We start from the raw sequence: 13,100 nt of genomic DNA, 5'->3' as shown, positions 1-13,100 counted from the left end.
TTAGTTTCACCCAACACTTTGGCCTAACATTGTTATTATCTTTTTGCTCAAGATATTAATTCATTATTCGTGAATGAACACTGGAACTTAAGGCGGGCCTCAGTTTCCTAGTTAACAACTTCATACGACATATTTGCTTACAATAATACCATAGAAGAATTAAAATACTATAGCTAGCTTATAAATCTGTGACACAACAGCCGCGCGTTAACAAAGGCCACTCTATGGAGTAACCATGTGCATCCAATATGGATTCGTGACACGTGTTTATGCATATGCATCCAGCCAAATTTATCAGTCATTCTACAATATTTTTATCTCAGTACAAATCAGCGAATAATACTTTTAGTCATAACTTTTTAGCTAATCCGAAAACAGTGACATAAAAACACTGTCCTGAGTGAGACTGCCTTTGAAGGCCCTCTTATTAACTGAAATTAACCAGGCATGCTTTGGTGTTTGGTCATTGAGTCAAGTGACACTACCGTTGATGGCCCCATGCTTGATGCATGCATTAATAAAGCAGCAAACGCCAACCAACTTTAATAGTCTGTAGGAGTATAGATGCCGCCGGACGGAACAATGTTTAAACGCATAACGAGCACCTTCACCGGTAGCTCACTGGATCCAACATCATCGCACCAACCAAGGCCTTGTTTAGTTCCCAAAAAGTTTTGCAAAATTTTTTAGATTCTCCGTCACATCAAATCTTTAGACGCATGCATGAAGTATTAAATATAGACGAAAATAAAAACTAATTTCACAGTTTGGTCGAAATTAACGAGACGAATCTTTTGAGTCTAATTAGTTCATGATTGGACAATATTTGTCAAATACAAACGAAAATGCTACTATTCCTATTTTGTAAAATTATTTGGAACTAAACAAGGCCCAACTTTAATAGTCTGTAGGAGTACTCCTAGCTAGATGCCGCCGGACGGAACAATGTTTAAACGCATAACGAGCACCTTCACCGGTAGCTCACTGGATCCAACATCATCGCACCAACCAAGGCCTTGTTTAGTTCCCAAAAAGTTTTGCAAAATTTTTTAGATTCTCCGTCACATCAAATCTTTAGACGCATGCATGAAGTATTAAATATAGACGAAAATAAAAACTAATTTCACAGTTTGGTCGAAATTAACGAGACGAATCTTTTGAGTCTAATTAGTTCATGATTGGACAATATTTGTCAAATACAAACGAAAATGCTACTATTCCTATTTTGCAAAATTATTTGGAACTAAACAAGGCCCAACTTTAATAGTCTGTAGGAGTACTCCTAGCTAGATGCCGCCGGACGGAACAATGTTTAAACGCATAACGAGCACCTTCACCGGTAGCTCACTGGATCCAACATCCATCGCACCTCAAGCGCGCAGGTCCATACATGCACCTGGCCGGGTATGATGCATGAGTGGATCCGAGTGTGGAGTGCATCGCTGGACGCTTGAGCTGCTAGATCCAAGCTCAAGCGTCCAGCGATGCACTCCACACTCGGATCCACTCATGCATCATACCCGGCCAGGTGCATGTATGGACCTGCGCGCTTGAGGTGTGATGGATGTTGGATCCAGTGAGCTACCGGTGAAGGTGCTCGTGGAGTCGTGCTCCTGAATCCTAGGAATTGTTGTCATATACTACTACAGAGAAAATGCGTAAAAACTGAAAAGGCGGTGTAGCAAAATACGCGCCGGCAGCATGAAATAAAAATATATTACTTCATCGTCGGCCCCAAAATACACACAACTTTTATCGTTTATCAAAGAGTTAAGCTTTTTTTTATGTTTAACCAAATATATATACAAAAGTACTGATATCTATAGTGTGTAATAATAAGCATCACTACATTGGTCATATAATATATTTTCATAGCAAGCTTATTTCAAAATACAAATATTAATATGATCTTTTATATAACTAGTAAGACTTTAAAAAAAATAACTTCTCGAAACGTGAGGCATACGTTTATTTTGGGACAAAGGGAGTATGTCTGTCCTAAAAAAAATTATAATTCTAGGTGTGTTCTGAAAAACAAGATTATAGGTGCATCTATAGTTGAAATATCTAAAATTTGACTAAATACATAGATACGATAACAACGTCTAACACCAAATAGATATACCGTACAAATATAATTCATAAATAAATCTAATGATAACACTTGCTCCCTCCATTACAAAAGCATATAAATATGGAAATTAAGAAACAATGAAAAGTTATAATGCACAAAAAAGAAGAGAGATAGAGAGAAATAAAAGATAGAGATGTATTGAAAAAAAGGGTGTATTATGAAAAAATAAATATGCATTGGAAAGTAAGAATGATAACAATTTTATGATAAACTTTGAATGCTTTTGGGATGGAGGAAGTATTTGATATAATAAATATTAGTGTTTTTATATATATAGCTATTCAAAATCCAGATACTAGGTACTGTGCTAGAATTTTATTATTTTTTGATTGAGGGGTAGAGCTTTAGCATACCATGCCTTTGTGCAGTTGTGCCCAATGCATATGACATTATAATTTTTTCTATGCATGGCAGTCTGACACAACCAAAAGGCTAGTTCTATTCTTACATGTTATTTTAAAATAGTATATAGCTATAAAAGGTTGAAAAAATAAATTGCTCCACGACTGTGTGCTCCAAAATATGTCATAACAAACTGCTGTTTCAGCTATATATAGCTTTTTTTTTGTGGGAAATTCAGCTATATATATGTAGCTGTTAGCACAAGCACATTTTCGCTTAGCTTGCGAGAGGTACATGGGAACGCGATACCCACACCTCCTATGTCCTATCCATATTTCCTACCCTATGATATTGTAATTTTTTTTAGAAAATGATATTGTAATTTTTTTTGTAAGTCGTTCTTTACATGACAGCTCAATCCTTCTTATATCTTGGGCTTCGGAAAAGTACGTTCTGTCCTGGGCTGACAGCCCAAGCCTTCTTATATTTGGACTTCAAAATAGTACGGCCCGGACCGGCCTTTGCTGGGCCGCTGGGCCCCACGTCGGCAATCAGACGTGCCGTTGCGCCGCTCCGGACCAGAGTCTCCGACCTCGGCTGTCGGCTCCCTAAACTCATTTTTTAATAAAAAATCGAATTTTCCGAAACAAATTATGGAATTAATAACTTTCCCAGGATTTTCACTTCAAACGGCTAATCCCGCCTCCTGTAATAATAACTTCATTTCTCGCGTTCCCACGGGCGCTTCGACTGGGACACTCCGCCCACCCGTTCCGACGGCGTCCCCGTCCGTCCCTCTCCTTCCAAAGCGAAGTCAAAACGGAACCAAATCACACACAGACAGCGCAGCCCTGGGTCCCTGGCCCTGGCCTGAAGAAAGGAACACCCCAGAACGGTCGCCCTGTCCCCTGCCCCGCCGGCCCCGCCGAGATGGACACGGGCTGCCTCCACCCACCCGCACCCGCCGACCCCTCCTCGTCGGAGGCGTCGGGAGACGCCTCCTCGGCCTGCGGCTCAGCATCCGCCTCTGCCTCCCGGTCCTCCTCCGCTCGGCGCAGCAGGGGTGTCCGGCTCCGGCTGCGGCTGCGGCGAAGGCGGCAGGAGCCGGGCCCCGCCGCTACGCCCGCGGGCGGGAGCGAGGGTCAGGGTGGCGCCGGCGCGCAGGTGCAGGACGACCTCGCGCTGCCTCTCGGGATGTCGTTCGCGGCCGTCCTCGCGCAGGTGCGTGTACCCACTGCCACTCCCTCGGCCTTTCTCTGTAGCTTCCCCCATTTCTGGCGCGGGTTGGTAACGACGGGCCGACCGGTGTTGATGTCCGCATTTCACCCTTCACCGTTCTACCGAATTGTACGTAAGTCTGTAGCCTTGGTTGCTAGTCCACAGATAGGATAGGAGGCGGGCGCGCAATGCTAAATACCGCCGCCCTGGATCATTTTCGTTTCGTTTGTCGTTGCAAATTGCAATTATTCCGAGCAATCGTGCATCACATGTCAAATGTGGCAGCTTGGGGTCAGAGAAGTGGTGATAGAGCCATACAAGTGAGGAGTACCCTTTGGGGGAGGGAAATTGTCACTTTATTCCATTTCTGTGGGGGCGTACAAGAGTTTTGTTCATCTTGTATTGCACATTGCTATCCATTCCGAAATTAAGCATGAGATTACATTTCATATGATTGTCTGCCCACACCTCAGTGTGTATCCAGAGGCATCATCATTCACATGAGAACACCAGAGACAATCCTATATTTCACCAACATGCAACTTCATGTTAGCATCATCACATGCCATGTTTTTTGTGCACCTAAGTTTCTGTTCAGGGCAATGAGTTGCATTTGCTGATTGCAGGTTGTGAATACGAAGAATCCTTCAGGCGAAAGAATACAGCCTGCACTTCTTTCCAAGGTTATTGTACCACAATTTGACTAATAAACTCTACAAAACCACGAAACTGTTTGTAGTTTGAAACTGAGTCTGGACTTTGGATGCAGATCTGTACATCGGCAGTGAAGGAATCATTGAGAAATGTAAGCCTAGTTCCCTTTATCATCCCACAGCTCAGTTGTTAATATTATTCCTAATATATCTTTCACTCATCATTGTAGATATATGGTAACAAGTTAGACAGTTTTATGAGAAACTTTGAGAAATCATTCAGCAGCACATTAACAACGCTTCATCTTGTTAATGAGATGCCTGTCTATGGACAAGGTCCAGTTCCTCAATGTTCTTCTAAGCATGAAGACTCTGATGCTGCAAGCAAGTTGAGCACTGATGGTCCACAAAATCCAACGCAAGAAATCAAGCAGGACCTTTCAAATTCAGTGGAAAGTCAGCTTGTTCTGTATGCTGGTGGCAATCAGCAGCTGACTCGTCGTACTCATAGCATATCTTCTCCTGAAGCTAATCGGCGGATCCTTAATGCATTTGAAAGATCTTTGAAAGAACAAACTCGGTCAAATGAGCTCAAGGAATTTGAGATAAGCCTTAGCATGAGAAAGTTGCAACTTAAACAGTCTCAACTAGAACTTAACTCCTACTCGCACATGTTAGACAAGATTAAGTTATCCTTGGGATTTCAGAAAGCTTCCTTCCAAACGGAGAAATTCAAGACTCAGATGCAGGACACGAGGCATGCACAAATAATGAGGACACTCATAGATTTCCTTGTTAGTGCAGTTATTATTATGTCAGTATGTTTTGGGTACGGAACTTATATTTATTCATACCAAAGGATAACTGATATTACAGCAGCATGTGCAGCCACTTCAAGGGTACACTCATCATCTATCTCTTCTTTCTCTATCAATAATCAATGAAGAATACAATCTTAACAAAACTGTGTGGTAACCAGAAAGATTCTCTCTTGTCTCTCATGCAGGGATCTAAATCATGGTGGGTGCCAAATTCAGTGTCAAACTTCAATTCCGGGTTGCTCTTCATGAGATGTCATGTAGTAGCTGCAACACGGATGTTCTTTGGCATAGTAATGATTCTGGCAATTGTTTGGTTAGCATTCCAGCGTTCTGCAGTGTCTGGATCAAGTATGCCAGTAACTTTCAACATCATACTGTTGGGAATTATTTGTGGCTTTGCTGGAAGGTTCTGTACCAACACACTTGGTGGCGATGGGAACATGTGGCTTATATGCTGGGAGGTTCTTTGTTCCATCCATTTACTTGGAAATTGTTATCCATCGGTCTTGTACCGTGTTCTTCATGGTCCTATATCTGTATCTGACAGCAAGGAGTCTGTCTGGTTCCCGTATTGGATTCGCCGCTGGATCTTTTATGCTGCGCTGGGGTTTTTTATCCCAGCCTTGAATGGCTTACTGCCATTTGCTTCTCTTTCTGACTGGAATAACCATTTCACTAAGGAGCTAAAATCCATCTTTATTGGTGAGAAAATTGAAGCTTGAATGATCGTGGATGCAACAATTGGTGCAATGATGTCCGTTTTGTGTCAGCTATGCAGAGAAAAAAAATTGAAGCCTGAATAATCCTGGGTGCAATGACTGCACAGTGATGTCCTTATGTGTCAGCTGTGCGGGCAAAGATTTTTTAGAAACAAAATAGTTCTGTTTAAGAAGCTGTTCAGAAGTTCAGCTTGGTGTTGCCCCAAGAGATACATTGGATGGAAATTGAAGGCACCGTTCAATAAACAAGTTGATTGTACTTCTGCAGCAGCCACTAGCACATATTGATCCAACTCAACGTGCTTTCATCAGTGCCTTGTACCATCCTACCACCAAAATCAAAGCTTCAGATGATCTAGGCTTTTGACTTTTGTGATCTTTGTGTCTTCGACTTCAAATGGCTTCAAATGCCTTGTTTTGCCCTAGGCATTTTAATTTCATAATGCAAGTTCACAATAGACAGGTTCACCACCAGTTGGAAACTCTGCTGCGTCTTTCGAATTCCTTTTTGTTGTCATTATTGTAGCTCGTGTTCATTGAAAATATCAAGAGAGCGGATTATCCGGTACTGGCTGCTTACTACTTGTTGTGGTTGGTTTATGTGTATGTTATCTTAGGGCTTGAGAAAACGCAGCCTGATATTGTACTTGTTCAGTGTGTTCATGTATTGCTACTTACCAGTTTGTACATGCACTTGTATTTAAGCCCAAAAATTGTTCATGGTTTTGATGTATATATTTCTTTGTATTGTATGGGATCATATACCCAGTCCTGTAAGGCTGTACCTACTTCTCCAGGACTGCAGTGGTTGAGCATAGAACGGTAGAAGTGTATGCAACTGACGGTTGAGTTTCGGTAGTTAAGCATGCCATTGCGTGGCTAGTTGACAAGAAACAGAACTGTAGCTGCTGTCATGCAACAAATGCACAGACTTGCACGTCTTGTCACTAGGATTCTCAAGGTAAAATGTCGTTTAATTACAATCGATGTGATATTCACAAGGCGCCTGGATGTACACGGGAACTACTTAAAGTTACATGCATGCGCTTACGAATAGTAAAATCCTGTGTCCAAATTCCAAAAGATGCCAACCATGGGTTTATTCTTACGGGAAGAAAAAGATACAAAATTGTCACCTTTAAGCGTTCAGCCTCTTCTTAAAATGAACTTCCTTTGACATTGGAAACAAATACTACCGAGTAGCGTATTCATATATTTCTCAATTGGACAAGGAAAATTCCTTATTCCAATCCAAAAGCTAATAATAATCACTCACTTCAAAATAATATCCATTTACAACTGTTAGAATTGTTTTTAACAGATCTTTTTAGCTCTGTTTCAGTCTTCCCTTCTAGGCACCATCCTTGCAACACCCGATTCTCATCTCAAGAACAAATATGTTAAAAACTTGTTCTGTTTTAAGTGAAAAAACAATAGGCACAGCACGAGATGGAAAGTGCAGTGCAGAGGAGCCAGAACGCTTCTGGCACACAGTACTGCCTGACCATGACTTGCCTTCTCAACATGGCTCTGAATCTGGCCGTGGAATACCTGTTGGCACTGTATATGATACAAACCCAAACCAGTTTGTATCATATGTTCTTGACCAACACTTAACCTTGACAATGCTTCTTGTACAAGTAATACTTCAGCAAAGTGATCATGTGTACCTATAAAACTGGTTTGGGCTTGTATCATATACAGTGCCTTCCTATCCTAAAAATAAAAGTATTGTTTTATTGTTATCTGGGTACAATTGCAAAGTTGATGGACAATAGGCATGCAGATTTTGTAGCACTCGTTTCATCGGAAATACAACTGATTAAAGAATCAAATATACTCTTCCCTCAAAAAAAAAGAGAGAGAATCAAATCAAATATATTTCAAAACCAATCCTCACATATGGTCCCAAGCAAACCAGTTGTTTTTTACCATAAGATTATGCAAGTGGAGGACAACTAACTCCAATTTGTAAAGCCCTGGAGTACAACTGAAAGACAGTGGATACAACAGAAACAACTGAGAAAGCAAATTGGAACAGAAAAACTTCACTGCACGGCATGAGTTTTGCGGAACCATCATAGACACATGGCTTGAAGAAAGCAAACTTAGCTGTCTTCATGTTGTACAAGGCAGGTTATGGAAAAGCTATGAATAGCTGCCGGGCCATGATTCAAGACAGTAGAACATAACTCAGCACATTACAAGTTTTACATTCTCACACATGTTGCACTAACATTATGGAATGATGCCTTAAAAAATAAACATTATGGAATGTTAATTTTATAGAAATATTGCTAACCAGACAAGTATTGCCAGTAAAATCGATCTCAAGCACACAAGGTGGGCATACTGAGCATTGACAAATCTAGAAATCCTTAATCTACTGTCTTGAATCTCTATGACAGCCTGAGATCTTGTGAGCACTACTGCACTAGTACAGGCTTCAAAAGTCAAAACCAACTACAAAGAATCCCATCCCCAAGAAAATCTATACCAGAGATGTAGCCAGTTCCATCCCACTATGAGGGTAAAAACTGCAGGCGAGCACCAGGTTATTTGAGGACTGTTGGTAAAATATTACTCTCCCTAAACTTGATCAGATAATAAGTAAACTGTACATTTCCAAGGGATGTAGCTCTGAGGACAGTTAATAGAGCAAAGTCCTAAGGAGCACCATCTCCTATTCGTATTCTAACGGGCAAGGGCCTTGCAATCAGACCATCCATAACCCAGCCACCATCAGAACCATCATGTTTGACATGGCTGAATTCTCTCTGAGCATAATCCAGGGATACTTCAAGCCTTCCACCAGGTCTACACTCTGAGGCAACATTACTTGGTTTGAAACCCATATACCTTTCCAGCCAATACAGATAGTTAACATGGAACAAAGATTTGAGCATGTCTTCTGGAGAAGATCCCTCTTTAAGTACAATCTGTAAAAAGATAAAATGTTGTTAACTTATTAATGGGTAACAACACAAAACTGATAATTGGAATATACTTGCTTCAAGATGAACTTACACAAAATTTTCCCTTGTAATCCATAAGCAGATATTGCTCATTTTTGTAAAGATCAAACAATGCACAAGCATCTTCTTTACTCTCAATTATTTCACTAAGCTTAGAACCCATTTGTAACCGCCGGCATATTCTATCCGCAGCATCTTTTGCTTCCGCTGACAAAATCTTGCTTTGCTGTTGCAAAAATTTAGAGGTGCACAAAATGAGAAATATAAAATAATGAAAGGTTCTTGATTGAACATGTACCATTAAGTTACTCAAGGATTCATAATGAGAAGCTGATTGTATCAGACACAAATGGCATAATCATAACTTGGACATTACCAAAGACATTAGTTGTACCACATGAGTATTAGAACAGGGGCCTCTAAAGGCTAAAATTGAGCAACATAAACAGTTGGATAGAAGAGAAATGTGATCAGTGCAAGAATAAAAGTAACCTTGACTTACTTGACATGAAGCGCCAAGCGACAGATTGAAGAAAAGAGGTTCCTCATCATTAACTTCTTTGACTGATGGAACTTGTCCACTTAACAGATATTCACTAAACACCAAGCCTACATAAGAAGGACGGGAACTAAAATGTTTAATCACTTCCCTGTAACATTATCACTCTAAAGAATAATTTTTCACATGAAAACATCTCTGCTTATATCGAAAGCAAACAACGGTTTACACACTCTAAAGAACAAATGCTGCTCCCTCCATTTCAAATTATAAGTCGTTTTGGCTTTTGTAGGTACATAGATCCTGCTATGCACCTAGATATATATAATGTCTACTGTAGAAAAGCCAAAATGACTTGTAATTTTGAACGGAAGGAGTAAATGACAGGGAATAGAGCATTGATACAGGGGATCAGGTACATACAGTGCACGTTTCTACCCCATAAAATCCTATACAGCAAAATGTGAAATGTTGGAGTAAGAGAGTATTATCGAAGCAAAATATAAGTATATAACTAACAAACTAAATATATGGTTCCAGCTTTCATTCAACCATCTATCAGAAATAAACTGCCAGTTTTTACTCTCTAAACAGTTTCTATTCAATGGCTAGTTTTGTTAAGGCAATAAAATGACAAAGTAGCCTCACTGATTACAAAATTTCATTCATACGAAAGTTGTGATATGATGAAAATCAGCATGGAATGGAGATAAAACATCAGTGAAGAAATCAAATTACTTGCACGGTAAGGATTCAGTGTTCTGAGCTGAATTGATTGATACGACTTGAGATTGCAATACATGTGAACTGCAGTAATTCCAGCAAACGAAATAAGAGCTAATGGTACAGATGAGCCAATCTGATTAGCCAACGCAATGCCAAGCCCTATGCCAACAAATTTGCTAACCATTCCTTGCGCTTCACCCTTTGCAATAACCTGAAATGCCATTTTCAATTCTTTCCAGTCACAGAGATGGAAATACAATGAAAAGAGGAAACAATGCATTTACTGGATTTTAGGTTCTTAAGTGCTCATTTCATAATGTGATGCATCAGTTCCTTGTACAAATACAAATGGAATGGGTTGAGAGAAATGCTATGGAATCTATCAACGCACTGGTTGCTGCAGCTGTTCTGCACCACCACAAGGTAGTGTTGACAACTGACACTTCAGAACTCTTATATCAAATTCCAAAATACTTGTAGGAGACCATAAAATGTTTCCAGTTCCTAAACATCTAAGCTGGCAGGATATGAAATATGAGCAAGATCTATGGCAGATAACAAATTTTGAAATGGAAACAGTAAGTGTTTCCTCTACTGTGTTATATATTTATTATTTAAAACAGTAAAGATCTATCAGAGATAAATTTCGCATGTAAAAGGTGGATATATCATCTTAGTTGTACAATTCCAGATGGATTAAGTAGATAACTGAAAACAGGAAAGTCTCAGCCAGTAAGGCATATAAGCATACTACAATTTGATTTGATGGACTGATACACAGTAAAAGGAAAAAACAATTAGCCCACAAATGATAACAAGTGAAAAATCTTCAAATATGAGGATAAGCACACCTCAGCAAAGTTTCTTTGTACTGCAAATCCAGCATAAAAGCAACTTCTCGTGGCAGCCTGCAGTCATGGAAACTTACAGTACTATAGCTGTTGCATTATTGTACTAACATAAGATAGATAACTGAAGCATGATAATCTGTCGTAGTTGTTGAAGGATGATGAACTAAAACAGTGGTTTACTCCAATAAGAAAGATAGATACATGATCAATGCATTTAACAAAATTGCAAATATGCTATTGCTGGAAAAATTAGTAAGAATAAATATGTGACAAAATAACCCTTTCATAGCACACAGCACATAGAGGAAACGACCTTGACATGTTGCCATATGCCATTTTCATCCATATATGAAAAACAGACAAAACTGGATTCTAATATTGTGCGGAATGGACGTTCTCAGATTTGGTTGTTATTCTTCATTATGAGAAAGCTTCAGTATGGAAGCGAACAACAAGGCATGAGTCAGGGAAATTACATGGTTAGAAACAAGACCCAGCCCACTACAGTTCAAAACTCACGGAACCCTAGTCGACATGTTATATCTGCGATTAGCAGAAATAACACCAAAATCGAATCATATATTAGTTCTATGTTTATTGCTGTGGTGAGTATAAGCATGCTATGAAAATCTTCAAATATAGTCATACATCTTCTAGAGACCATATTTTAGGCTCAACTCTGTAGGATCATGTTCATATGGCTACCAAGTGTGAGGATAATGAGATACACAAAGCAGAACATCTTCATTACAATATAATGAGCCTAGATTTCCATAAATGCAAACTATAGAATACTGATGATCAATACGAAAGTAGGTCTTAACCTGTATCAAAGAAGCTGCTGAGCGACTAGCACCAGCAGCCGCCCCAATTGGAACAAACAGGTGAGGGAACACTGGAGTCAGAATCTCCAGCCCATAAGCCATATTCTCCAGAAAATCAGCAAATAGCCGCCACCCTTTGGGGTTAACATCAAAATGGCGTCCAAATTTGGACAACATGATCTTGCTAAGGTACCCGAGGCCATCTTTCAGGACCCAATTCACCGCAGCAGCAGTGGGTATCGCTCCTCTCCCTAACCCAACCGCATAGAGCAGAGCCTGAAGAAAATGTTTCAGGGATAATAAATACGTTACCCTTTACCTATATGCTTGAATGAATTGCGATGAACGCTCAGATGAGCTCCACTACCTGCGTGGAAAGTACCCCGCTGATTTGGCTCGCCACGCCCTGAACGCCGCGCCAGAGCGAGTAGTTCATGTAGTCGCTGCTGACGCTATGAGGGTATCCGTCGGGGAGCAGCAGCTGGACAGCAACATCGGCGCACCGCCGCCACGACCGCCCCAGCTGCCTCCGCAGGGCGGCTAGGCCCTCAGGGCCGTCTCCCACCTTTCCATCCTCGTCCTCCCGCTTCGATCCGTCGTCCCCAGCGATGAGATAGGAGGTCCAGGTTGAGTCCGGCACAAGGCGAGTGCGCGTGCCGCCCCTCACCTCCCACACGCCCCCCGCGTCATCTCCGGAGTTGCCGAGTGCCTCAGCGAGTGCGGACGCGGCGCCGGACTGGAGGAGCAGGAACAGGAGAAGGAACTCCGGGTGAAGGGCCTGGAACCACCGCCGCCACCACCCGTCTCCGGGTTCAGGAGAATCCATTCCTCTCCCGCCACCACCTCCGCTTCCTCCATCACCTCCATCGCTGCCGCCGGAGTCACCATAACCACGGAAGCCGCCGGGAGGACCGTGGCATGCCGCGAGGAGTGGTGGGGAAAGCTTGGCGTCGACGCGGTGGAATCTGAGGGCGGTGAGGGATGGCGACGACGGCGGCCGCGAGGCGACGCGAACGAGGGGAGCTGGGGGTAAAAAGGAGGGGAGGAGGAGGACGGATTGCGGCATGGACATCTCCTCGGTGGAGGGAGGGGCGGCCACCGGGCGACGGCGGCTTCGGAATTTTCAAGGTTGGAGGCGAAAGTGTCGGAGAGACGGTTGGGCCAAAATGGGCCAGGTGTTGGCTTGTCCCTGTATTATGGGCAAGGGTAGCATACGCAAAACGCTTTGTATGGGCCAAAAATTGCTGAAGATTTTGATTTGATGCGTGATTGAGCGTGGAACGGTAGAAGTGTATGCAACTTACGGTAGAGTTTCTGTCGTTAGTTGCATAATTCAGG

At 41.7% G+C, this 13,100-nt stretch overlaps 2 protein-coding genes across 2 annotated transcripts; one reads left to right on the top strand and one right to left on the bottom strand.

Moving 5' to 3' along the window:
- Positions 3,325 to 6,620, top strand: LOC8079788 (protein CPR-5). Its single transcript, XM_002458945.2, has 5 exons — positions 3,325 to 3,697; positions 4,321 to 4,377; positions 4,464 to 4,499; positions 4,578 to 5,246; positions 5,354 to 6,620. The coding sequence occupies exons 1-5, from the start codon at positions 3,407 to 3,409 to the stop codon at positions 5,888 to 5,890; spliced, it is 1,590 nt and encodes a 529-aa protein (XP_002458990.2). The 5' UTR covers positions 3,325 to 3,406; the 3' UTR covers positions 5,891 to 6,620.
- Positions 8,025 to 12,936, bottom strand: LOC8079787 (protein root UVB sensitive 1, chloroplastic). Its single transcript, XM_002456795.2, has 7 exons — positions 12,130 to 12,936; positions 11,763 to 12,038; positions 10,939 to 10,995; positions 10,100 to 10,298; positions 9,365 to 9,471; positions 8,915 to 9,088; positions 8,025 to 8,826 (listed from the first exon to the last, which is right to left on the bottom strand). Exons 1-7 carry the CDS (start codon positions 12,832 to 12,834, stop codon positions 8,554 to 8,556), a joined length of 1,791 nt encoding a protein of 596 aa, XP_002456840.2. The 5' UTR covers positions 12,835 to 12,936; the 3' UTR covers positions 8,025 to 8,553.

Source organism: Sorghum bicolor, chromosome 3, assembly GCF_000003195.3.
Source record: "Sorghum bicolor cultivar BTx623 chromosome 3, Sorghum_bicolor_NCBIv3, whole genome shotgun sequence".
NCBI classification, from domain to species: Eukaryota; Viridiplantae; Streptophyta; class Magnoliopsida; order Poales; family Poaceae; genus Sorghum; species Sorghum bicolor.
This window is presented reverse-complemented; position numbering and strand designations above follow the sequence as displayed.

Coding starts and splice junctions, on each gene's coding strand:
- LOC8079788 (XM_002458945.2), top strand. CDS start 3,407: ATGGACACGGGCTGCCTCCACCCACCCGCACCCGCCGACCCCTCCTCG. Junction 3,698..4,320: donor TCGCGGCCGTCCTCGCGCAG/GTGCGTGTACCC, acceptor TGCTGATTGCAG/GTTGTGAATACGAAGAATCC. Junction 4,378..4,463: donor AGCCTGCACTTCTTTCCAAG/GTTATTGTACCA, acceptor CTTTGGATGCAG/ATCTGTACATCGGCAGTGAA.
- LOC8079787 (XM_002456795.2), bottom strand. CDS start 12,834: ATGTCCATGCCGCAATCCGTCCTCCTCCTCCCCTCCTTTTTACCCCCA. Junction 10,996..11,762: donor CAGCAGCTTCTTTGATACAG/GTTAAGACCTAC, acceptor CCATGACTGCAG/GCTGCCACGAGAAGTTGCTT. Junction 9,472..10,099: donor ACTGAATCCTTACCGTGCAA/GTAATTTGATTT, acceptor CTTCTTATGTAG/GCTTGGTGTTTAGTGAATAT.